The 26,990-nt window shown below is 36.7% G+C and overlaps 1 protein-coding gene across 6 annotated transcripts in view; it reads left to right on the top strand.

Annotated features, from left to right (window-relative positions):
• The window catches only part of MAP3K4 (mitogen-activated protein kinase kinase kinase 4), a 71,171-nt gene that overhangs the window by 34,297 nt on the left and 9,884 nt on the right, over positions 1–26,990 (top strand). For 2 of the 6 annotated variants that reach the window (XM_075748506.1, XM_075748510.1), the window contains exons 8-22: positions 355–454; positions 544–627; positions 2,866–3,132; positions 5,861–6,010; positions 7,037–7,198; positions 8,226–8,359; positions 9,778–9,856; positions 12,289–12,367; positions 14,612–14,708; positions 15,618–15,734; positions 19,961–20,061; positions 21,189–21,269; positions 23,103–23,294; positions 23,989–24,059; positions 26,378–26,494. In XM_075748506.1, coding sequence (XP_075604621.1) covers positions 355–454; positions 544–627; positions 2,866–3,132; positions 5,861–6,010; positions 7,037–7,198; positions 8,226–8,359; positions 9,778–9,856; positions 12,289–12,367; positions 14,612–14,708; positions 15,618–15,734; positions 19,961–20,061; positions 21,189–21,269; positions 23,103–23,294; positions 23,989–24,059; positions 26,378–26,494 — 1,831 coding nt within the window. Of the gene's footprint in view, positions 1–354; positions 455–543; positions 628–2,865; positions 3,133–5,860; positions 6,011–7,036; positions 7,199–8,225; positions 8,360–9,777; positions 9,857–12,288; positions 12,368–14,611; positions 14,709–15,617; positions 15,735–19,960; positions 20,062–21,188; positions 21,270–23,102; positions 23,295–23,988; positions 24,060–26,377; positions 26,496–26,990 lie in introns of those variants that run through there. The other 4 variants (XM_075748507.1, XM_075748511.1, XM_075748509.1 and 1 more) reach the window with 4 other exon arrangements.

Below are 26,990 nucleotides of genomic sequence, written 5' to 3' on the forward strand. Positions count from 1 at the left end.
ATTTCTTAGAATTAAAAATCTGTAAATGCAAGGCTCCATGGACTTTATTGCCGATATTTCTGTATGCAGTAGTAATGAACAATAATTTTGTTCGTTTGAAGCCTAGTAACCTTCTTTTGATTTCAGGGTATGAGAGATTGTTTATTTAATGTTCTTTAAATTCAATTTTCATATCCTTATGAAAATACCTGCACAATTTCAATTTCTTTCAGTCACCTGCTTGTAAATATTTGTCTTTTCTATGCTCTTTCTAGTGACATATATGTATATGTAAATAATTCTTATTTTCTAATAGCTGTAAAAATGCAATATAATTTATTAAACATTGGCACTTTATTCTTACCAATGTTTCAGGAGGTCTGTTATAGAGACCAGCCGAGCACTAAAAGAACTGTTTCATGAAGCTAGAGAAAGGGCCTCCAAAGCTCTTGGTTTTGCTAAAATGCTGAGGAAGGTAAGTTAACAGTAAAGTCTCATCTTATCTATATGCTTTAAAGAAATTTTGTCTGAAAACATATTCTTTTGTTGTGTCATTACTTGTAGGACCTTGAAATAGCAGCAGAATTTGCTTTGTCAGCCCCTGTGCGAGATCTTCTGAATGCTCTGAAAACAAAAGAGTATGTGAAGGTAAATTCAGTTGAGGCATGAAAGTAGAGTGGGGATGCTAAGTAAAATGTCAAAGGATATTTCTTGATATACTTCAATTTTTTAATGTGGCATCTATATCTCAACATTTAAAATGTCATATATTTAATATTGAATTTGGCCAGTCAAATTATTTTCTGTAGCTGTGTTTTTGTGAGTAAGGATGCTAGTCTGTGTTTTGTGAAATCAGTGTCCAATTCCTCGTCTTCCCAAAGATTCTCTTTGTGACTTAGGAAAAGCCATTTTGCTTCAATAGTACTTACTCCTTTGCGGAAGGGGAGTAATAACACTTACTAGGGAGTTTTATGAAAAATAAATGCTTTAAAGTTTGACGTAAACAGATGCATAAGTAAATGGACATGTTTAAGTAGATAATCTCAGACTATGGACCTGTGCTTTGTGTGCTTTTATAAAGCAACAATATTCTGGTGGAGGTCTGCTCTAGCAAGCTTCCTTTAGAGTACTAAGGATGTGAGAAATGCAGGGACTCTATTTTGTTCCGGAATAACTGTTCCTAGAAAACTGTTGTACAGCAAAAGTAGGTTAAACTCTGTGCCTGATATTTGCTGTGCTATAAATCCCCGTGTTTATGGTTTTGCACTTTATTCTTTAATAATTCCTAGGTCAACAAGTCTTTACTGTAGTTTGAATTTAAGTCAGTCAGTTGCTTCAACAGATTAAGTTTATTTGGATCTGCTGTTCTTTTTTTGTCCTTCCATACATTTAATAACTATAATTCCCAATTGGGAAATAATCTACTAACTTTTGCATGACAAAATTCTTGTCAGATTTATATAAATGATTGCTAAAAGTAGAAATTGGTTCAAGGAGAGACCGACAAGTTCATAGGAGAGAAGTTCATAAAGGGTTGTTAAATACATGGATGAAACACCTGGCTCACCAGACCCTGGTCTGTGAATTGTTTGAGAGAGCATAGTCAGAGAAATCATACATGTTTACTTTTTAAAAAATATTTTCCCCCAAGTATCTGCTCTTGGCTGCTTTAAGATACAATATTAAATTTGGTAGACCTTTTAGTTAAAGATAGTATCATTGTTCTTATGTGCATCTTGTGAAGAAAAAAAAAATTGAGTCTTGAATTTGAAAAATCTGTGTAAGGGCATGAGTTAAATAATCTAGATTAGATTATTTGGATCTCAAGATTTATGTCTCTTTATGTATTACTTCTCCCCTTGTTTCCACCACTGAAAATGACACACATCTTGGTGATTAACGCTTCATATATTAGCCCTCTAACATCCTGTAGGGAGTTTAAATTTTTAACAGCCTTTTCAGTCAGATGCTCTTTAGTTTTGGGAAATTATTTTAGCTTTCAGTACAACCATCTAATTTTTACATTGACCTGTGGATTATAATGGTTTTAATTATAAAATATGACTGCCTAAGGGTAAAAACATTGAGTGCAGTGTTTTGTCTTAGCTTAATGACATCAAACTCTGAAAAGAGAGAATTAAACTTCACTGTAAGTCAGTTACCTCATGTCAGATCACAGGTATCAACTGTTTTACTGTTTTCATGGTCTGATTCTGATGCCTGACTTAGTTAAAGTATTGGTAACTATGTGACAGATATAACACAGAAGTAGTTTTTAAGTAGTATAAGCAGTATTTTGTTAAAAGCACTCCTGTTGGGCTTAATTGATCTCTCCTTCATGAATAGTAAAAGAATAACTGATCTATTTTTAGCCATATTTTTGCTTACTCTTATCTTTTGTAGCCATTGAGAAATGTTATGTGGATTTTTAGAGATCCTGAAGGAATTTTTTTTCTTTTAATATTCCAGCCTTAAAAATGTGTGCTTCATAAGTTTTAAATTAGTCTTGACTAATTTACTTTTTTAAATATGTGTGTATATATTTTATACATACAGACATATATACAGACACATATAGTATATATGTGAAATCGGAATTTTTGTAACAAGATTCCTTTAGAAGAATATGTGGAAGGATCAACTGAAGGTGCAAGGAAAGATGTCACTGAAAGTTGGTGATCTAGTGGATTTCAAGACAAATAATTTCTTATAATGTGTTTTGACTTGTAGTGCAAAAATGGCTGGATGTATTGTTTTAGTATGTATATTGTACTGCTGTTTAAGATGGAAACGCTCCCTGTTGCTTACATGAGATAACATATATCTATTTTATGTATCATAAAAGACAGTGAGATTCACTCAGTATATTTTTATTTTTTCCTACAGGTACAAATCCCTGGGCTCGAGAGTTTACAAGTATTTGTACCAAATAGTATTGCAGGAGAAAAATCAGTGATTTTGCAGCTCCTCAATGCAGCTGCTGGAAAGGATTGCTCAAAGGATTCAGATGAGATTGCATATGAGGCCTATTTACTAATGACCAAACGCAGTGATAAAGACCATGAATTAGATGACAGCTGGAGCGCATGGGAGGGTCAGCCTGTCAAAGTAGTGCCACAAGTAGAAACCGTTGATACGCTGCGCACCATGCAGGTGGGTTTTGGTTTTTTGTTTATCCCTGTTTGTGATCTCCACACTTCTATGAATGTTTATCCTTTCAGATTAACCACAGAAATTTAAGTGAGGCATGTGTCCTTTTATAGGTAATAAAAGTTGAATTCAAGGATAGGATTGATTCTTAGTTGTGTTAATGCAAGTATTAAATTCGATGGAGTTTAGCATTTCTTAGAAGGATTACACAGAATCGCAGAAGAGTAGGGGTTGGAAAGGATCTCTGGAGACCATCTAGTCCAACCCCCCCTGCTAAAGCAGGGTCACCTAGAGCAGGTTGCACAGGATGGCATCCAGACAGCTTTTGAGTATCTCCAGAGAAGGAAACTCCATACCTTCTGTGGGCAGCCTGTTCCAGTGCTCGGTCACCCTCACAGTGAAGAAGTTTTTCCTTGTGTTGAGATGGAACTTCCTGTGTTCCAGTTTGTACCCATTGTCCCTTCTCCTGTCAGTGGGCACCATTGAAAAGAGTCTGGCAAGACTATCTCTATAATGTACATTTTTCAGTGTTGGAGTTTATAATAAAGAGATACTTTCAATATCTAGTTGGATGTTCAGTGTCAGAAGTGTGCATAGGACTTTGAAACTGTACATTTTATCAAGAAGTCACCGGTCTCCAAGAAAGCGTGGCAGTTGTGTGCTTTCCACACACTGAGGCATGAAACTAGTCACTTTCGATCTTGGGTGAACTGTGACATTTAAATTTCTGTGGAAGCTACTGGATGTTCAACAGTTCTGCAGGAAGAAATCTTTCCAGTCATACTTTCCTTTGTTCCAAGCCAACAGGGGTTCCCTGCCAGCAGTTCTGCTACGCTCTAGCGACTAAGCCAGCCAGCTCCCTTCCCCTCCTGTCCTCATATCCTTATGTTAAACTAAGTGCATTTTCCTTTTGGTATGTCATGCAGTTCCTTGGATCCTTACCATAAATGGGCTCTACTGTTCACGAACAGAGGGACTTTCCATGCCACCGTGCCTGGCTTCTAGCATTCAGAGGGCTCTAGCAGTTACAGGCAGTTGAAAAAGTCACTCCTGTACATACAGCTGTTTTTAATGTGCAAGCATGTTACTTCTTGTTTGTCTGTTGTCCAGACTGAACAATAAAAAAAATAGCCTTTGATTAAGTACTTAGAATTCATTTGACTTCTATCAGAGTTAGCATTTCATTCAGAAAATTACTACAGCAAAAGATGGAATTTGGTTTGCAAATAGTATTCTGTCTGACATATGTAAGTGCACATAAAACACTGTGTGTTTGTGTATGTGTTTATATGTGTGTGTGTATAACACTGTTTATTAATTTTTTAAAATCCAATATTGAAAGGTTAGGAAGTAAAAAGTCCTTTCAGAAAGGTTGTGTCTTTGTTTTTAAAAAAAATGTTTTGATTGCAAACTAGAGAAAATGTAAGGAGTTATTTAAAAATATTAATAAAATAGCATAATCCCATCAACGTTTAAAGAATTTTGAGCATGAAAATATTCTTTGACATATTGAAAATCTGGATATGAAGTAGGTCTTGTTTTGTGAGTAACTTGTTGCTGATGCATTGTCTGTAGTTTGAAAACAACAGAGCTTAATGTGACTCATAGTGCCACAGCAAAGGCAACACCATCCGTGACTGCACTTTTATAGACTTTAGTGATATCAGAGCTCTAGTGTCCAAAACATATTCTTATGTTTTAATAATTTTAAAAATTTGAGCAAATACTGTGTGGTAAATCTATGGCTTTCCCTGTTCAATAGTAGGTTTTATTCCTGAAGTGTATTACATTACCTGGATAAAACCTGCTTATTTATGTGATGGTTGTTACCTTCATCTGCTCTGAGAAAATACAATTATTTTGTTCAGATGCTGCCTTTCTCTGTATAACTATTCTGAAGATAATTTTAATAAAGTGTTTCCCAAACCTTTCCAGAAGTGAATAATCCCTTGAAAACTTGCTGTGGCATTTGCCCTAATAGAGCTCTGCTCGTATATCAAGTTCAGTTGCCATCATCAAGCTTTACTGTGTGAATTAAAGATTTTCATGAATAGCAACAAGAGAAGTCTTTCATATTTTAGAATTAAAAAAAGAACCAGTTGGAATTTGCTGATGTGGGACATGACTGGGAGGTGATTTTGCCCCTCTGCTCTGCTCTCGTGAGACCCCACTTGGAGTACTGCGTCCAGCTCTTGGGCTCCCAACATAAGAAGGACATGGAGCTGTTGGAGCGAGTCCAGAGGAGGGCCATGAAGATGGTCAGAGGGCTGGAGCACCTCTCCTATGAAGACAGGCTGAGAGAGTTGGGGTTGTTCAGCCTGGAGAAAAGAAGGCTCCGGGGAAACCTAATTGAGGCCTTCTAGTACCTAAACGGGGCCTACAAGAAATATGGAGAGGAACTGTTTATCAGGGAGTGTAGTGATAGGACAAGGAGTAATGGCTCTAAGCTGAAGGGTGATAGATTTAGATTAGGTATTAGGAAGAACTTCTTTACTGTGAGGGTGGTGAGGCACTGGAACAGGTTGCCCAGAGAGGTTGTGGATGCCCCATCCCTGGCAGTGTTCAAGGCCAGGTTGGATGGGGCTTTGAGCAACCTGGTCTAGTGGAGGGTATCCCTGCCCATGGCAGGGGAGTTGGAACTAGATGATCTTTGAGGTCCCTTCCAACCCAAACCAGTCTATGATTCTGTATTTTTTTATAGAGGGGTACTAGTGGTATCTTGTATTCCTAGGTTGATAACCTCCTCCTTGTAGTCATTCAATCTGCCCACCTTGTGAGTCAGAGAAAAGCTTTCCAGCAGTCTATTGAAGGGCTAATATCCCTGCATCAAGAACAGACATCCAGCCAACCAGTCATTGCCAAAGCTCTACAACAGCTAAAGGTAAGCAGTTTTCGAGATTATCTCAGTCAAACTTGACAGTGCTTTGCTCACTGATAAGTAAAAACGTGTAAGCAGACTTGATGGCAATGCTAATGACATATTCTACAGTTGTAATTTATACAGCCTCTATGGACTTTAATTTCAGTACAGTTTTCATTCTGTTTTTGCAAAGGATTTGTGAGTGTAATTTTGAGCAATACTGGTGTAATCATTTTGCGCTGGGTAAGTGGGAAACAAGTCATAATGCAATAGAAATACTCATAGCAACAGAATAAATACATCTTCGTGTGAGAGCACTGTTGATTTGAAAGAAAGTGTTTGATTTCATAAAAATTAATTCTATCAAAATCCATAATCTGCAAGAAACAACTTTTTTTCCCCTGTATTTGGAGATGGCTGCTTTGTGATGTAAAAGTGGGTAGGGGTGTCTCTGTTTTTCTGCTTTTCTTTTTGAAGTAGGGATTTGGTGGTTTGTGGGTGGTTTGGTTTTTTTTTTTGTTGTGGGAGTTTTTTGTTTGGTGGTTTCTTGGTTTGGTTTTTTTTTTTTGGATGAGGGTTTTCTTTGGTGGGGTGTTTTTTGTTTGTTTGTAGGACTCAGAGAAGCAAAGATTTGTTAGGTTGAGGTTGCAATATCAGGTCGCTACATTTCTTCTTGAGTTCAATAGAAGCTGTGTCCACGTGCCAGGGCGAAAGCACAACCGAAGGCTTGGTCACGTCACTAATTTTCTCTGTTCTTGTTTGTTTGGTTTTTGTGGTGGTTTTGTTTGCTTCTTCTCCCCCATGCTTTGCTGTCTTTGTTTTTAAAGTTAATCTCATTCAAGCAAACAAACCTAATTATAATACTTCAGTTAATGATAAGACTTGCTTAGTTTTTTCAAATCTGAATGAATTGTGATATCATTAAAGTACTCTTCCATTTAAAATAATGTCATTGTTAGATTCATGTTTGCCTTAGTCTTGTCAACTGTAGAATAGAAATAATAATTTGATGCTCCCCTCCCATCCTTTTTTGTTGTTGTTACGCAGAATGATGCATTACAGCTATGCAATAAGATAAGCAGTGCCATTGATAGAGTTGATCACATGTTCACATCTGAGTTTGATGCTGAAGTTGATGAATCTGAATCTGCCACTTTGCAGCAATACTACCGGGAAGCCATGATTCAGGGTTATAATTTTGGGTTTGAGGTAAGGAAACAAAAACCTAAATGACACATTTGTTTTGTACTTTTGGTAAAAACCAATTGAAATTTCTGGTTTTGCATTGGTGCAAATAAAGTAACTATAACTCTGTGGAAATACGAAGAATTTTAGCAGAGCGTCGTAAAAAAGAAACGTGTTGCCACAGAGGTCTTATGTGAACATGATTGAAGAATGGATAGCTCTGTTAAATTCAGACCCCAATTAGCAATGCCTGGAACTCTAAAAACCTTTAAGAACTTGATGAATTCAGGTGTAGTCTTGTAGGCTCTCCTACTTAGCAGCATTTTAGATGAATTTAGAAATATCCTTTGATATTGAATGTCATTGTGTAACTTGGCTTCTCGCAGTTTTTCAGCCTAGAATAGTATAATACTGTAATATGAGCTGTTCTTTCAAAGGTTATGGTGGTTCTTTGATGCAGTGAACATAGCTTTTGAGTGCCTGCCTTAGAGTGCTAATGAGGAAATGTCATGTTCAGATGCTTTTAGTATACTGTTGCACTATCTGATTCCTGTGAGCTTTGTAAAAAATTTTTTAAGATTATATCATACCCTAATGCACTTTTAAGGATAGTCTTCTAAAGAACAGCTGGTATTTCTGTTTAATTTTTTAAATGTACATATATGAAGTCCTTTATCCCCTGATGTTACCTGCAATATAACTAAAAATAAACACTACTTTGGTTCAGTCTCAGAACTGAGCATTTATGTAGGATGTTTCTTAAACGATGTGTGCACTGTTAAACATCAGCACATGCCGATATGCACACAAGAATGCAATATAGCTCAAGTGCTGCCTCTCACTGTAATACATTTTTGTATCATATACTTTTTCATTATTTTTTTTCTATAAATATGCAACTGCTTCAATAAAATAATTTTGTCTAAGAATAGGATGTGACTCTTACCATACCATAGGGTTTTATTAGCCTGCAAATACTCCAGTGGGTATTGCAAGTGGTATTTTTGTTCTTCTTATTAATACGTGAAAAGTAATCTTTAGTTTCTTACAGTATCATAAAGAAGTTGTTCGTCTGATGTCTGGAGAATTCAGACAGAAAATCGGGGACAAGTATATCAGCTTTGCCAGAAAATGGATGAATTATGTGCTAACAAAATGTGAGAGTGGACGAGGCACTCGACCCAGGTAACACCCAACTTGTTACTGCCATAGTAGTTTGTGTTTAAATACCATGCCGGACTTTTCACACTGTGAATAATGCTTTATTGTTTAGAAGTAGTTCGGAATTGTTGATGATTCTGGCTCTTAAATTTTGAAAGTAATTTGAATAGCAAATGCATAAAGACAAATGAATGCTCCGACCGCTTAGCACAAGGTTTTGTGGAACATTTTGCCTCATCTTAGCTGACAGAAGATGGGAAGAAAAAGTGGAGGTTGTTGGACCCAGACAATTAAAAGACTTTAGACAAGGGTCTCTAGGTTGGAACAAAAGTGCTATGTGATCAGGAGTCAAAAAAGATTGCAGAATATGCAACAGTCATTCTGTGGGTATTCTACAGAGAAAGGAGAATTGTTTTGTGCCAGTTGTGGAGGCGACATATGTAATGAAGCTTTAGCCTCCTGTAGAAGTCCTCCTAGTAGTCCTTTCTGAAAGCATCTAAAGTGTGGCCCACAGATGAGGAAGTGTTTCCACTCCAGTTAAAATTCTTCAGTTTATGATTGCAGTAATGGATGCATTTGTGGATGAGTTTTTGTTGTAGTCCAAAGTATTTTCTGTCTGTTGACAGTAATATTGTGCCCAGTGGGCTCAAATTGTGCTTACAGTTGGTGCTATGAAACACTACTGCTGGGCACTCATGAAGAAAGTTACGAAAAGTTACATCACTTTAAGGATGTAAACAGAGGAACTGGGCAACTGGCCCAAGCAGAGTGATACTGTTACTTGCAGCAGTGTGTTTTTGCGGCAAAGTGGTTTTGCAGCATTTTGCAGCTGGTGTATCAAAATTTAATAGAATTTTTTTGCATTAAAATAGGTGCCTCATATCGATCTGTGCCGGCAGATTGCACATCAGTGACAGTTTTGTTTCCTTAAAGTATAGGGCTGATCAGTCTGAGCTGGAGGTGGTTTGTTCTGCTTGCTAGAAGAAGAGGAGGAAAGAGTGGGTAGGCTGAACTGTGTGCAGATAGGCTAGTTAGCTTGGTGTGCTAATCTTAAAAAAACAAAAGGAAACAAACAAACACAAAACAACTTAGAAGGCTTTTTAAAGTATATTAACAGCAAAATAGGACTTAAGACCAAAAAGAACTTAAGATGACATTGGTCCATTACTTGATGAGATTGATCACCTCACAAATAGGAACAAAGATAAAGCAGTGTCCTTGCTAAAATCAGACTTTATCTGAATATAACTAGCCAAATATTAATACAAGCTAAATATATTACCTCTTATATTTTAATCCATTTTCTTACAAAGATTTTAACATATTTTCCAGAGGAAAAATAACTAACTGCGATTTACTGTTCTTGGATGTTGGTGAAATTCTTATGATGGCTTTAGCCGAAGAGTAATTCATCTTCTGTCTTTTCTTTTTCTTTGAGATAGGTGGGCAACTCAAGGTTTTGATTTTCTTCAAGCCATTGAGCCGGCATTTATTTCAGCTCTCCCAGAAGATGACTTCTTGGTACGTAACAAGTTACTCTGTTTTGTTTATTTCTAAATACATGTGAAGCTATATGATACCAAGGATATTTTTTATACAACTGGGTCTGAATACAGATGCTGTTCTGAAACAATTGCTGTTGTATATAACTGTTGATGTTGATATCTCTTCAGTTTGTAAGATTCTGAATAGAGTACGCTTGTGACCACTGGCATTAATGTTCTCAGATAGCTGACAAGTTGCTGGTACTGCCTTGGGAGGCTATCTCCCTTTGTCTCTTGAGAAATTTGGCAGCACCTTTTCTGCAGTTACAATTTATAGTTGTCATAATAAATTTCTGAATATAAGCTTTTGAGGCTTAGTTAGCACCCAGAGTTCATTTATGGGTATGAATAAAAAAATCAGAATTGTTTAAATGTATTTCTTCAAATTGTGCTGACATGGAAGAGACTTTAAAGCATCTTTCTTTTGTTTTTACTATCTAAAAAATAGTAGACTAAAACTGGATTTTTGTGTGCTCTGCCTTCCCTGTTTTCCTGTGGAAACAAAATTCTGAGTATTTATTTCTCTGATCTTGGTACAGTACTACTGAGAAGTGAAAGCACAGTTGCCACAAAATAGCAGAATGTGAGTGTCAGCACCTCTGATTTTTATTAATTTCAAGATGTGTTATGAAATGCCAACCACATTAATCTTGCATAATACAAAAACTATGTAGTTTAGTCCTTTTTCATATATATTTTTATCAAGAGCTCTCAAGTAAGTTATGTTTTAGTCCCATGTATGTGTTGTTGGGAAAGGGTTGTCTGCCTAAATTACAGAGTTAAGCTTGTATTTGAAATACACTAATACTTTAGCTTTAGGAAGTAGCCCCTCAACTTTGTTTGCTTTGACACAGTTTCTAAAACACCTGGTATTTTGAAGAGTAATACATGTGTATTTTAGTGATTCTATCTTGCTAGACGTCCCTTCAGTATTTAGAGGGAACTTTCTAAGGAGGCAAGAAGTTCGGAAAATCTGATGTGGTCTTTGACATTATAAACTGGTAATTTTGTCCAAAAATAGAATTTTTAACCTTGTGGTGACCTTGAAGGATAATTAAATAGCAATCATGCATGAGTGTGTTTCTGTGGATTGATAACTATCTAAGATATCATGGCACTTCTTCAAATAGTATGTTTTTATGACAGAGGTGCAGTGAAGAGAATTCAGAGCCAGTGTTAAGATGGTGTGAAGTCAGACTTTGATCAAGTGGGAGAGGAAGGGGGGAAACCAAAACCTCAACTCCATTTCTGAACTTTTGCTTTCTTAAACTGGATTTCGGTTTTGGAGAGCATCACTTGAAGCCACTTTGATTAATCTGACCCTGTATAACGCAGGTCACAGCATTTCACCTAGAAATGCATATGCCAGTCCTAATCTCTTATGTAAATAATACCTGATGTCATAGAAAAAGGACAGTCTAGATCTAAAGCTGAGATTCTAGCTCAGTCTGGGTTGATAACATATGCCAATCACAGACTAAACACATCTTTTTTTTTTGGTTAAATTTTTGTTTTTGTTAATCTAGCTTCAAGTTCCTGATCTTCACTAAGTTTATGAGTTTCTGGAAGAAATTTTGACTAGTCTGAATGACTGATATATAGAAGTGGCCTTCATAACAACTGTACCTGAGAACATAAATTTATTTCTTTATTGTGAAGACATATTTTGTCCCTGGTGTTCTGACAAGTTGAACCAGAGGAAGATTTAATAACTTGTCCAAGATTACATATACAGTGAATAGTACACCCATCTCAGATTGCCTGAGCCCCAGTTCAGTGGTTTAACTATTAAACACTCTTTCATGAAAATTTTAAAACTATTAAAAACTCTTTCATAAAAAAAAACTATTAAAAACTCTTTCATGAAAATTTTGCTAACTTCATGGGTAGATAAGGAAAGTTGAATTCTTTTAATATGCAGTACTTCATATTTTTTGTTTTACAGACAAACAAGCCTCTTGTGATTCAGGCTGTCATACTGTCACCCATTTTCTTTGGGTGTTTCTTCTCAGAGTGGCTAGAGGGAGGGTAGAGGAGGTTGTTGCAGCTTTTTCCAACAAGCTTGATTTTTAATTTTATTAACAATGGATGTTTTTAAGTTCCACTAGCTTTATATTATGAAATATTCTTTATGATATATCATTGTTCAGTTCTTATGGTTACGTAATTTTGACAAGATCAAAAGGCAAGACGAGACTTAAGACTTGGCTTAAAAAAAAAAAAACAAATCAATGAAGTCATCCCTAATGTGGATCCTGAAGTTTGATATAATTGATAGAACGTGGGGGTGCTTACTTGACAGATTACATACTTAACCAGTGTCATTTTATTACTGTGATCTTTACCACATGACTATCAACTGTCTTGTAACATAAAATATCACAGCTTTTTTTTGTTTGTCCATTCTAGAGTTTACAAGCTCTGATGAATGAGTGCATTGGGCATGTTATTGGAAAACCTCACAGTCCTGTTACAGGTTTGTACCTTGGTAAGGCAGAAGTTACTGGCGTTTGTTCTGGAGCTTTGCTGGTATTGTTACAGAATTTTGATTGTAAAGTAATTTTAAAATGCTAGAAATACCAATAAAAGTATGTTTAAGCTTTTCATGATTGTCGATGTGAAACCTGTTGCCTGATAAAGTGTAAATACGTGGTGGTTTTACTCAAGAAATTTAAAAGCTTCGCAGATGCTTTCCTCTGACTTTGTCCTTGAATCCCTGTGAAGTCTTGCAGATCTGGAAAAGGGTTGCGATTTTTTTTTTTTTTTTAAGATTGGATAAAGAAGCGATTATAACTTTAAGGAGGCAGTTACAGCTCCCTCTCCCAAAATTTTATTGTGGCACTGCAGATATTTACACTTCTGACAGACTTTTATGTAAGTATTGAGGTACAGAGGAGCTACACCTGGGGGCTTGACAATAGAGCTGTGGGAAATAGTTCTCCAGTATCATAACATTTGCCATAGTGTAAAAAATATCTTTGGCACTAGAGTGAAACCAACCTATTTCATTGTTTATCTTGAGAAAAGGATGTTTCCTCAGCTGTGTTTCCCTTTTACATATCTCTTTCTCAGCACTGTTTCTCTTTTCTTCCTCCCAAATCCATTGACTGGTTTAACTTTCAAAATACCATGTCGTCTTGTTTTCTTTTTCCTGATGTCCACTTTCTGGACAGGGTTGATGGCAGAAGACATGACGGGAAGGTAATTTGACACAGGCAAGAGGAGGTTTTTCAGTATTTCAGGAAATTTTCAGTTTTGATATAATTTTAGTGAGAAACTCTTATAGCTGAGGAACCTTTCACAATGAAAGTCCGTCCAATCCTCTGGAAAGAAACATAGTCTAAAATAAATTTTAGCCAAATTCTTTACTGTGATGTAAACCCCATACATTCCCTTTTGGTACTGTTGTTCAAAGGAAGGCCTGTTTAGGTAAATGACTAGCATGGTGATCTCAATGCACTAAAACTCTTACAAATGCTATTGCATTGCTACGGCAGATCACACAAACTAAGTTGCTTGACAGCTTTTGGCTCAGAGGCATGGGGAGAGGGTGACGCACATGGATGGCGCAGACTTGAACGGCAGGCTGTAACTTTAATACATGTGAAATAAATGTAACTAAACATAAACTGTACCCTGGCTGCTGATATTGCAGATACCCCTTTCTGTCTCGTAATCAAGAGAAAAATAAGAATTCCTAGTTGGGTTTGCATACCATGTTGAGGGACTTAAACCCACTGTGATCTTTACCCATTTTCCCAAAGCTGAGGATGCAGTTGTGTCCGTGCCACTGCCTGTAGGCACATAGAGGGGGTCTCATGGTGTTTATCCAATCTCTTTGCTTTGTGAAACAGCCTATGTCCACCCAAGTGGGTTAGGTTCTGCCTTCTGGGTCTTCTGCTAGTGTCCTTATGAATTATAACAGCACAACCAACACCTGGCCCTGGCATCTTTTTTTCCTTGTCCTGGCAGTGCAAACCAGGCAGAAATCCAGCTCACTGTGATTAACCTAGCATGGCAGAAAGTACTGACTCTTGCTTTGATGGGCAATCAGCTGTCTTGCGATGTGACTGCCACAATATTTTTCTGGCTAATTAAGGAGGGGCTGAGGGAAGGGGAAGACTGCACACTACTCTTAGGGGCACTGAATGAGCTAGGCATGAGGACAAAAAATGATGGCTCGTTTAGGTTTGACCACTTTGTACCTCTTCCCCGGGGCAGACTGTCATGGGGGGGCGTTAGTATGGGTGAAACTGTCGTACTTGGGGTTTTTTCCCAGCTCATTTTGCTTTCTGTTATTGTCTGAGAAAACTAATTCTAATGCAAAAGGAACATCATAATGCTGTTTGTTTTTTAATTATTATTTGGTTTGTTAATATTTATTTTGCAGTAAGATAACAAATCATCTTTAATCAGTGAAGTTGAAATAATGAAGGTGTAGTTTTAGTGAACTAAGTACACATCTTCTTATCGCTAGTTTTTAGTTCTCTGGAGAATTTTCATTATTTTATAGATGAGTTACATGATACAATAATATGAATTATGTTAATACATACAATTGATTTATTTAAAATTGGAATAATTTGGATTTTTCTGAAAGGATAAGAAAATATGTGCCAGTTCACACTTAACTCTATAAAATAGGAATTTATTTTTATTTTGTGTCTTGAAATGGCCTTAACAGAGTTTTTCTGACATCCGAGTAAATGTGATACCTTTTTTATGTTTGCAGCTATTCATCGAAACAGCCCCCGTCCTGTAAAAGTACCTCGGTGCCACAGTGATCCACCAAATCCTCATCTTATCATCCCCACACCTGAAGGCTTCAGGTATTTAGCATTAGTACAGTGTTCTAAACCAGTTTATCCTCCCTTGGCTATGCTGTAAGTGGAACACCTTTTCTTTCCTGTTGAGGGCAAAGCAGGTAGAAAAAATTAGCATGTGAGTGATCTGAATTTTATCGATGTGCTTTTAAGGACAATACAGTTTCTCCACATGCCCCCCACACCCCCCTTTATTTTACAGTTTTTATCGTTGCACACTTTCTCACTTTGAAGTCATTCTTCTCCCCTTTGTCTTTCCTGAAAACAGTCTTTCAATGTAACAATCTTTAATTCAGTGAAAACTACTCATTAGCAAGACTCTTATTTCCTTCCTCACTTTGAATGTTGGTGTACATGCCTGTGACAGTACTTTCTGTGGTTTAGCATAGATAAGACTTCAAAATGTAGCATTCTGGAATATGGTGGCATTTCTGCGTCCTTACCAACCTGCTGTGAAGACACTTAAAACAATGGATGGTTTTGCTTCCCTTTGAAAGAGCTGACATGAGACTTAATGCAAAAGTAGGTTTTAAAAATTTCAAAATAAACTTTGCCATGTATATTTGTACACAGAGGGCCTTATTTTTCAAGAAGGTCAGCACACTGTCAAACTCCACACTTGATTTTTTTTTTTTTTTTTTTTTTCCTTTCTTTCAAGTTGCTTAGCTGTTGGCAGAAACTAGTACTATAAAGATTTGGAGATTTTTATTTTTAAAATTATTATTGTACATATTGACAGCCTTTGAAGCTTCTGAGACCCAGAATTATTCCACATAAAAGGCTTTATGTACTTGAAAAGCTTTTAAAATCAGGCCTTATTATGCACACTTCAAAATTTTATTTTTAAAATAAACTTTCAACTCCTCTTTTTTTTTTTTTTTAAACTGTTTCCTGAAGTTTTTCTTCTTGCCACAGCACGCAGAGTGTCCCTTGTGATGCACGGAACCATTGCAGCGTTGCTGTCAGTCGCCCCGCTCCCATCGGTAGCGACTCAGCTCAACCCAAACCTGTCAGCAGTGCAAATGATACCAGGTAGCTCTGCTCCATGATGTAGCAGCCTCATTCTACTTACATCACCCATAACAACTGTTTCCGCATACTTGCATCCTAGTAGATCATTTGCACTGTGCTTTTCTGTCCCATCATGTCTTCCACTGGCTCCTTCATTCATGTTTGACTTGAGCAAAATCTTATGTCTTATAAATAGATAGGATGGCTTTGTCTGAACAATATGGTAGTTAAAGCATGTGGTTCTGACGTACATTATGAATTTGCTCACTAAAAATATCTATGAAATTAACATATGCCAGTCCATTGGCATAATTTTACTAAATAATTAGTATTGATAACTAACACGTTGCGCTAAGATGACTGTAACATGCAAATAAGCTCAAGGATATATATTTTTTAATTTTTTTTTTTTACGTTAGGTAACAATTTTAGTATTGTTATTGTCTGCCATAAATATTTTGAAATACTATATATTGGCAAACACAGAGTTAAGCACATAAGATTTCAGGAGGGGTTTTTATTTCTTGCTACACCTTTGGCTTCTTAGGGTTGTGCAGACTTAATACAAAAGAAACCATTCCTGTATCAGGATATGTAACAGAAATCACTGCTATACAATGTATTTGCAGAGGTCAGGAGTGAATTTTTTGGCAGACCAATGTTAGTATCTTTCTTGCTTTTTGGCCTCCAATTTGGGTGTAATATTTCAGACTGTTGGTGTTCCTTCTTCCCACACTGCAGTCAGACCACTGGCATGTCTCCCAAAGTTCTCCAAATTTACTCTTTTTTTAAATTTTTTTTTTTCCTGCACACCTGACTGAAAATCCTACTAGTCACGCAATGATATTATCTTAGTGTTTATAAAGAGCTTTTTGGATTCTTATTTCTACTGCAGAGTACGAAAAGCTCTCTTGTACAGGAGATTTGTATAAATGGAGACACATGATCTGACTGTCACACAGCTGTAGAGAAAAGAAAGAACAGGTAGTGAAGGAACAGCAGTTTGATGGTGACCAAAGTGAACTTAGATATGACTCGATTATGAATTATTTATTTTTTAATAAATAATTTTCAGTTGCTAGCCAGCAAACCATCGTGGTTTGTAGATTTGTTGCCAGATGCACAGCGGAACTATGTGTTAAGGTATTAAGAGGGAAGCGAGTTGCCACATATAAAAATCTTTCCTGCAAGTCTTTTCAGTTTATTTTTATAAGATGTGACTTGCACCCTACAGCAGCCTCTAAATCTACAGCTTGTGAGTCTGGGCCCTTTTTTTGGTTGAAAATACATCCTATATTTTTGTCATTCAAACTACATGTATTTTATTATATATCCTTCATGCTTCTGTTTAAGCCACCTGTTGAAAAAGACAGAGCAGGCAGTAGTCTGCAGCACTATGCACTTGAAAAGCCCTTTTCAAGTAAGTAACACTCTAGAGAATTTTCACTGAGAGGTTCTGGCAGCTTTATAAGTTGACAGGGTGAGGGTTAATTAGTATTTATGATTTTGAAAATGCAGAACTTGTTTATTTGATAATTAGTCTTCACACAACATATGAAGGGGATTTTTTCTAGAATATATGCAGCACTTTGAGCCAAGGCATATCTTTGAAGTTAGTTAATTTTTCAAGAGGGAGATAGGAGGCTAGTTTTTAATACTTGTAGGCTTTGTTGTGATTTTATACCACTCAGTGCAACTGTCAGGTTTATAATTTGACACACTTGAGTACAGTGGTATATTCTTTTAAAGTTTTCTGCACGTGTGTCCAACACAAATATTGATCAAAGTGTGAAGTCTGGCATTTGGACAGTTTCTTCCAGTTCAAGAATATAGTCATTAGGAAGAAAAGAAATAAGAATTCTACCTCTTAGTTGCAATCAAATGCATAATACTTTCATGGAGTATAACATGAAAGTGGGTGTTAATGCAGCATTTTAGTCTAATTGCCTAGGCCTGTTTTTCAGAGATATATTTTTCTTAGAGTTCTCAGTTTTTAGTTTTCTGATGGTTGTTAATAAAATATCCCATGATTTTTTTTCTTTTTTTAATGCACTGCCTGGATTTTTAAGTAGCATTGTTTAACCCCTTGTACTACCTAGGAAGAATTTGAAGAAAAAAAATTATTAGAGCAGAGAGAGAGTTTTGGAAGCTGTTGGGGTTTTGTTTATTGAGGAAGGCAAAATATTACAATGTATTATATTTATAGCAAATTTCTGGTTACAATATAGTTAGAAGAAAGTTGCATACTTTAACACATTGCAGTTTTAATTGTGGATTTCATTTATTTGTGCTCCAAAAGAAAAATGGAATCTGTTGGATCAATAAAGAGTTTTTTTGATTTATACACAAGAAGAGTGAGGTCCAGCTGCTGGAATAGTACAGAAACTTTGTACGCTTTCCAGAAACTCTTTAGACATTTATGAAATGATTGTAGGCATTAAATATCTATAAAAAGTTTAATGCAGGAACTTGGTAAATCAATTGTACTAGGCAGTGCGTAGTGCACAAATGCCACCATAGTTCTATTGAAGTTTTTCTTTTAAAAAAAAAAATCAGTTTAACATAACTAGAAAATAGAATCCAAAGCAGCAATACCTGGCTATTTACACTGAGCTTTCTGGTGATTATGTGTTTACATTTTGTTCATACTAATGACCTTTATAAATGTTTAATTTCTGAGCTAGCCGGGGTTATTATTCATCATTTTGTATTTATCCAGGACTGCAGCAGAAATTTAGAAAGTCGTCTTCTCTTTTACGCTATTTCTTTGGCTGGTAATATGCACACAATCTTTCTGGACACAAACAGTAAAGGATCTGGGTGACTAAGATGGGTCTGAAATGGATTTTAGACACCTGCATTCAAAGCTATGATACTTCAGGTCCTCTGTTCAGCTATTGTCTCATTTTAGAGGTAGTTTAGCTTTGCTAGTTTTTAAGCTCTTTGTGCATCTAGAATTGTTGCTCTGTATGTGCTGACAATAACCTCAGCCTTCTTGCTGATTAAACTCTCAACTTCCTGAAGAGTACTGAGGATTTTCACTAGTTCAGTTTCAGTTCCTCCTCAGACTTAAAAGATCTAGTTGGCAGTAGTAGGGAGCGCAAAGCAAACACCGTATTGAGAACATTTGCATGGGAATAGGGTGTCTTGGGTTTTGGCTTCTGTTCTCAAGATGGTGAAGATTGTGTCTTTTTTTTTCTCTTTTTTTTAAAAACTATTGTTTAGTAATAATTGGATACAATTCAGAAGCAACTTTAGGGGTGTAGGGAAGTCCTCTCATAGGTGTGTGCACTTTGTGGTGCCAGGTATCTGGAATCATCTTTTTGCAGTTGTTACCTTTCAGTTAAGGGTTTAACTATGTTCCCAGCTTTCCAGTAATGTTTAGCTCATACCTCTAAAGCATTATGTTGAAGAAGGTATCAGTCACAGCTCTTCCCCACCATGCTTTGAAAATTGAAAGGGAGCCTAGTCTAAAAGGAAGTTACTGTAGAAAGACTTTCATGAGGAATTTATGGCTCTAAAACATGAGTGGATTGATCGATGTCTTGGGCTGGAGAAAGGTGCCTGAAGATTTAAGGATTTAAGACTCATCTGTCTCGGTATTGTTTCCCTTTCTGTTTAGTGTGCTTATTCATCTGGGTCTTATTCTGAGGTATCTAATTCTACTCTGTGTTGTCTGGAGGAGCTAGGGCCTCCCAGCAGTCAAGCCGATGCCACTTAACACTGTCCTTCCTGTCAGCTGGCTTGTGGCTCTTCCCACTAGTTTTGACTTAATGCCTATGGACTATGACTGTATTTGCAGCTCACTAGGAGCATGTGAATTCATTTACCACCCTTCATCTGCTAATGTGGCTCACATTAGCACCCAGCTGAATCACTTCTGATTGTATATCCAAACCTGGCACGAGCTGCGTCCTGCAGCAGCTGTCTTACTAGTATGTTACAAGCCATTAAAATGGATTCTGTTTTTATGGGCAAGTAACAATTTCAAGTAGTTTATGCATTTGAAGCTTAGTTTTTCATGGAGTAGCATAACTAAAATGATACAAAAAGTCTTCATTTGAGGGGAAAATAGCATAGAACGAGTTTTCAGTTTATGTCTCCAGCATCAGTTTTTCTTTCATGTTACTTTCATCATTCATATTGTAAGCTTCAGATATTCTTTCTGTTTAAAACTGCAGTTCAATTGTCACTAGTCATTATTTACTGCAATGCTAAGTTAATTAGTACAATGGTTCTTTTTACAGGGGTTCCAGTGTCCCTGAAAATGATCGACTGGCTTCAATAGCAGCTGAGTTGCAGTTCAGATCCCTTAGTCGTCACTCCAGTCCCACTGAAGAGCGAGAAGGTGATTGTCACAGTAGCAGACTGTAATCTGGATGTGCAGATGATTTATGTCATTAACATATTTATCTCTCTTCCCAGGTCTTATACTTGTTAAAATTTTTTTTCACTTTTTCCCATTTGAAAATCTTACATTTTTAACTTTTAGGCTTATATTGTCAGAGTAAGTTCCTCTGTTTTCAGAGATATCCACTCTTCTCTTGCCTTTCATATTGTTTCTGAATTGCACCTGAAGGAATTTCCTGGTGCCTTACTAAGTTATAGTGTTCAAAATGAAATGAGTAATGTGATTGCTGAATTATATACCCCATTTGACAGTAAATTTCTAAATGCTGTTAATGAGGTATGAACTGGACCCATCAGGACAGTGAAGAGTTTCCTATCCAGTTCCTTAACTACCACTGCAGTATTCATCTTACAAATACTTGCTGTTATTTGAATCCTGGAAGAATAGAAAGGGTGTGTCACTTGATCTCCTGCTTCAGGTTTCCCCAGCCCCTGTATATGTGGTATTTATTTCAACAAATATGTTGAAACATTGATTGTTAAGGTAGTGTGTTCTGTGCAAATTAAAACGAAGTACAAAATCCCAAGTGAAGTAGAGTTAATACTGTGGTCATCCTGCAAAATGAAGTGGATTTCAAAGAAAGAAATGCCTTAAAAATTTATACTAAGAAGTGTGGGGGATTTTTTTGATTTGTTTTTTAAGCAGATGTTGAAAATTTTGTCCACCTCATGCTTATTCCCTTTTTTCTGTAGCTGTATGAATGTGAAGCTGGCTTAGGTTGGAATTAGTATAGGCCTTCTTCTAAGGAACCTTAGAAGATTGTTTTCCTACAGATTTCTTACATACTTCAAGCCAGTGCCCTGACTTGAAGTGTTTCCCTCAATTGTGGAAGGAGATCTCTGTTCCCAGATAAATTAATTCCTATTTCAGAATGTCTTTCATAATTTATTTTCTGAAGACAACTCATTTTTGAATTCAAGAGCATACCTTGCTATATGATTGCCTCATATACTTGTAGGTTGTATTAGACCTGATATACAAGATCTCAGCTTCTGCTGAATATAATGGCATAGTCCTTAATATGAGATAAAGCCACTTTTATGCTCACAGTATTATTTCTCTAGAACCATCATACCCAAAAGGAGATTCAAGTGGCTCATCCCGGCGGAGTTGGGAGCTCAGAACTTTGATCAATCAGACCAAAGGTAGGTGTTAGGGGTCACTATAATGTAATGTCTATTAAACTAGTGCTGTAATAAAAGGTTGAATCTTAATGCTGATTGTTAAGAGGTTTTCGCAGCTTTGTACAGACGGGGAAAAAATAAAATCCTGATTGCACACAGAAGATAGTGCTAACAAAATCACAAGGTGTACTCTGTGACGTAGGAGTAATTAAACTTCATAAAAGTTACATCTTTTCAGTTTCTGGAAGATACTAGCAGTGTTCTGCAAAATCATATAATCATGGACTGGTTTGTGTTGGAAGGGACCTTAAAGACCATCTAGTTCCAACCCCCCTGCCATGGGCAGGGACACCCTCCACTAGACCAGGTTGCCCAAAGCCCCATCCAACCTGGCCTTGAACACTGCCAGGGATGGGGCCTCCACAACCTCTCTGGGCAACCTGTTCCAGTGCCTCACCACCCTCATAGTAAAGAATTTGTTCCTAACATCTAATCTAAATCTATCCCCCTTCAGCTTAGAGACATTACTCCTTGTCCTATCACTCCATGCCCTTGTAAACAGTCCCCTCTCCAACTTTCCTGTAGGCCCCCTTTAGGTACTGGCAGGCTGCTATAAGGTATGCCTGGAGCCTTCTCTTTTCCAGGCTGAACAACCCCAAAATAAGTACATGTATTCCTATAGGAATTGCAGAAGTCTGCTGTCCCTATTCAGTGCCCAATTATGGATTGCATGACAGTAGGAAGCACTTCCTCACTTCCTAAGATCTCTTCCCAGTGTGGGATTTTCTTATTTTGGGTATCTTAACACTGTGTCCTGAAGTCAAGGCTTGAAGTCAAGAAACTTAAAGTAACTTGATTACTTCCGAGACTCCTATACTGTACAGATAGATACATGTAGCTTGCTTGCATATATTCTGGCAGGGTGGAACGTCATGAAATGTTAGAAAAAAAGTTTTCTGTCACATAAAATCTGGTCTCTCGTTATGTGGCTCAGAACACAGGAAGAACAGCAACTTTTTTTTTCTGAAATCTAGAAGGCTTATTTTTTGTTTAGAACATAAACACTGAAGGAATTGAGTTTGTTTAAACTAGAAAGTAATGAGGGAAAATGTGAAAATTTCTAGAAGACTGTTACAATTGGAACTGGTTTTACTGTCTGCTGTAAGATGAGGATTTTGGTTTAAAACTAGAGTGAGGCAGATTTAGTGTAGATGAAGTTATATTAATTATAGGTGGGCAGTAGAATATATCATTTGAGAGTATTGGTATCTCCATCTTTTGGAGGCTGTTAGAAGTAGGTTAGGCTACTGTCTGTCAATTGTAACAGATGTGTAACCTTTGTGCTTTACAAGGAGGGGATAAATGAATGCTGCCCTGGGGTTTCTTCTGGCCTCACTCACTAGGATTCTGTTTCATGATAAGACTTGAAAGCTGGAGTTGTCTAATACCTCTATATTTTTAAATTAACAGATGCTATGAATTTTTCCAGAGACTTCTCTCATCTCTGTAGAGCAAAACCTTACCTGTCCTTCTTTCCTTGGCGCTCTTAATGACCCTAAAATATTTCCACTATCTATTGGTGGTTAGTTACAGGCCAAATGCAAACAAATGTGTTGCATTTAATACATGTAATTTCCTTGAATCAAGTAAGAGATGATTAGAAAAGTGCCAGTATTGTCATTTTACTTTAGTTTCATATGTGATTGCTAAAATGTTCTTTTCCTACATCTTAAATTAGACTCATAAAATAGTTGTCTTCTAACCTGGGTCACTTCACGTGGTATCAAAAGGTAACAAAATACAAAACACAGCGAATATTTCTCAATCAAGGAAACTGTTCATCACTCTTTTTAGACGCTGCTTCCAAGCAAGCACCGATTGAAGCTGTTCAAAAGTCTGTTCAGTTGTTTGAAGAAAGGAGATACAGAGAGATGAGGAGGAAGAACATCATTGGCCAAGTTTGTGACACACCGAAATCTTATGATAATGTCATGCATGTAGGTTTGAGAAAAGTGACTTTCAAGTGGCAGAGAGGAAACAAAATTGGTATGTTCATTATACCTTCATTTATCAGGCTAAAATACCAAGCTTAGTATTTTTGAAGGAGATCTAACACTTATCTTTTGAAATCTTGGGTCTCCGTGTAGGTAGTATCAGCTTTACTAAAATCAGAATGTTGAAATACAAAATACCGTTGCAGCTAGGATTTCCTTTGTGTAGAACTTCAGTGTGAAGTTTGCAGTGGTCAAATAATATGAAATAAAAGAGAAGGATTTGATGAGGGCAATTACTTAGGTATGATCCTGTGATTCCTGCATGTGCTTAACCCTATAAAATGTTTGATGAGTTCTGCTTTTGGAAGAACCAGAAATATGAATGGAAATGAACGTAAACTTTGGGATTTATTTAATTCACCAATATTGCCGTCGTTTCTCCCATGTGATCGTTGTTTCCTCTCTGGTTTGGGATTTGTGGGGAAAATCCTCATATTCATGAGAAGTTTTCTTTCAGGTCAGCCTGTTAATGTCATGTTCTTACTTTTAATCAGCTTGAATTCAGGACTATGAATGTAGTTTTTAACCTGTTATACCTAATACAACTTGAAATTTTAAATTAAAATAAAGGTAAATAACTTTGGCAAGCTCAGTTTTCAGTGATGTTTTCTTATTGCAGTTGATGTACGTGTTGCTTATTGAATGCAGTGTAATTAAGTTTTCTTATTTTTCTTTTAATTCTGCAGGTGAAGGCCAGTATGGGAAGGTCTATACCTGTATCAGTGTTGACACTGGAGAGCTAATGGCTATGAAGGAAGTGAGTACTCTATATACAAGAATCACTGCTGCCCTTGTTGGTTTTTTTCCCAAATCACATGTGCATTGCGTGACTTAGCAGACATTAAGGATTTCTGAACGCTGTTGTTAGCTAACTGGGAAAAGATGGGAAGACAAATTTTTTCTTCATGTAGCCACATCTGCTATTATCACTTGTTCCTCTTTAAGTTGCTTAAGCTTTTTCTTTTCGATTTACAACTTTCAATTTAAATGTATGTAGAATGGATAATTTTAATATTTTTTTTTACTAATCTTACAGAGATGTTGTGAACTTAATGAATGCTTGCTTACTATGCGTGAACTCCCATTAAGAGATCTTAAATTACTTCGGAAAGAGTTTTCTGATTAGTGAAGACTGTACACAAACTTATATTTTACTTCGCAATATTTTATCTCACATTTTATTCCTTTTTCCTTCGTTCCTTAGAGCAAAAGATAGGAAGTGTCACATCAGATGCTTTTCAGCTTCTCCTGTAGTTTAAGTGAGCTAGGCTGAGTCACAAAACTGTTGACTAACCTGGTGGGTACAGAAAATGTAATTTTCAGGACAGAAGTTAGTAAAGCTATGTAGGCGTAGAGATCTGTTTTCCCTACAGCACCTTGGTTTTTAAAATATTTGTATTGTTTAGTTTTATTGCATTTCTACATCTTCACACAACTGCCAGCGTCAACTGTTCACAGCAGTTACCATGCCAGCCATTTGATGCTAGAGCAGTTACTTTTTATGAGCCAGTTCTTACACACACACAATACATATGTGATCTCAAAGGTGTGGAAAAGCAAGACTGGGCTTGTGCTTAACTTCTTGTACCATACTTAATCACTGACTAACCAATACCAATTTTGTTGTTGTTTGGGTTTTTTTTATCCTGATGAAATAACATTTCCCCTCTCCCCATCTGTAGCATGCTCTGTTTCTGGAGTTCAAAGTTCTTTTCTAGATGCAGGTGCTTCTTACAGATCAGCGTGTGTGTGCTCTTTAGCAGAGGTTCAGATAAGTTAAATGGACTTTTTTTGGCAGACATTTCACTAGTAGGCTAAACATACAGTATGTTGCCTTTTCCTGTAGTATTTTCAACTTGAAGAATTATTTCACCGAGAAACGTTCCCCACCTCCCCACTGTGGGCTTAAATGCAAACTATTTGCAACTTCCAAATAAAAGGCTTTTCTGGATTTCTGTAAGAGTACCTTGGGAGCAGATTTATTTATTTAATTTTAAAGTGGTTAGAAAGATTGCATTCCCTCCACCCCCTGAGATTTCTTCAGACTTTACTGTCTTATCCACGGTGTTGTTAAAATCTCTACAAATTGTAGTGGACAAGCTTTACTACAAATACATAGCATTGCAATTTTGAAGTGTTAGGAAATACGTAAAATACTTGAATGTCATTTGTCACCTTTTTGTAATCTCCATGTACTCAACTACAGTTGAGTACAAACTGTATCCTGGAATTGTTATACAGAATGGCACAACTATAGCATCTTAGCAGCCAAAGGTAAAATATGCGCATTTATTTCTCTAGTAGTTGTCCTGCACTCAATGAAGTTTCTGCTTTCTACCAGTATGGTGAAAGTAGCCCCTTCCTTAACTTGCTGTGCATTTTGCTTATCTTTGTGTGAATAGAAACTTTAAATCAGTTTGTCGGAAGACTTGATAATTTTTTCCTCTATGAAAAATCCATCACAGCGTATTGCAGGAGAACTAATGAAAACCTGTGTCTTTCATCAAAACCTTTATGATTGTATTTGTTGCATGCCACACCTTTTCCTTGCAGCTGCCTCATTCTTAATGAAGAAACCCCTCAAAGAAATCCTTTAGAATCTCCATTGATGAAGTACCTGGCAACTAGTCTTTCTTGAATGATAGCTCTCACTGATGTTACTTTCAGATTCTCTCGCGCTCTATCTACCACACTTAAGCTAGAAGGCAAGCTCAGAAGAGATACATATGTGCACACGTGTGCCTTTATACATTTAAGTAGCAGTATTTTACTCTTACAAAGTTTATAAATCATCATATTTGTATGTAATTTTCAAAAAATAGTTTGGTGTTCTTTTTTGTTTAAGTTTGGGGACAGAGGGGTGGTATTTTGGGGCTTTTTGTGTGATGATGGTGTTAAAAAACCCAACCCAACAAAACCCCAAACAAACTAGCTTAGCTTTTAGCTGTTTTCTTGGTTTGTGTTTGGGTTTAGGATGGTTTTTTTGTTGGGTTTTTTGTTGTTGGGGTTTTTCTTTTATTTTTGTTCCTTAGTAATTTCAAATAGGGGCAAAATAATGAAAAATCTTTCTTGCAGATAAGATTTCAACCAAATGATCACAAAACCATCAAAGAAACAGCCGATGAACTGAAGATTTTTGAAGGCATCAAACACCCTAATCTCGTTCGTTATTTTGGTGTGGAGCTCCATAGGGTAAGAAAACAAATTATTGGCGGTTTTTAATAGGGCAAAGAGAAAATTTTAACAAGCTTTGGGTCATGGAGATTTTACTTGAGAACATTCTAGTTTAGCTTAATTGTCTGGATAACTGTGTGAATTGCAGTGTGTCTTTTTTCTTCTGAATTTGAGGTCTCTGAAACACAGTTTAGGGAAAATAAACAGAGAAGGTTCACAGTAAGTGTATAGAGTGAGTAGTGCTGGAGCTATTCTATGCTGCTGCTCTAACTGCTCTAAAAGCAAGCTTATATCGTAGACGATATGGTAACTTTTTGTGTAGGTAAAGACTAGACAGCCTAAACCCCTTCACTGTTAGCACCAAGGTTGTACCAATATCTTGTGGATTCTTGGAAAAATCTTGTGCTAGCATTTCAAATTTGATGCCAGACAAGTTCTTAAGGAAGCAGATCTTTTGGAATTCAGCTAGCATCTCTTCAGAAGGAAAAAAGAGTTTTCTTGCTTGAGCAGCAAA

The sequence above is a fragment of the Balearica regulorum genome, chromosome 3, assembly GCF_011004875.1.
Source record: "Balearica regulorum gibbericeps isolate bBalReg1 chromosome 3, bBalReg1.pri, whole genome shotgun sequence".
In the NCBI taxonomy this organism is placed as follows: domain Eukaryota; kingdom Metazoa; phylum Chordata; class Aves; order Gruiformes; family Gruidae; genus Balearica; species Balearica regulorum.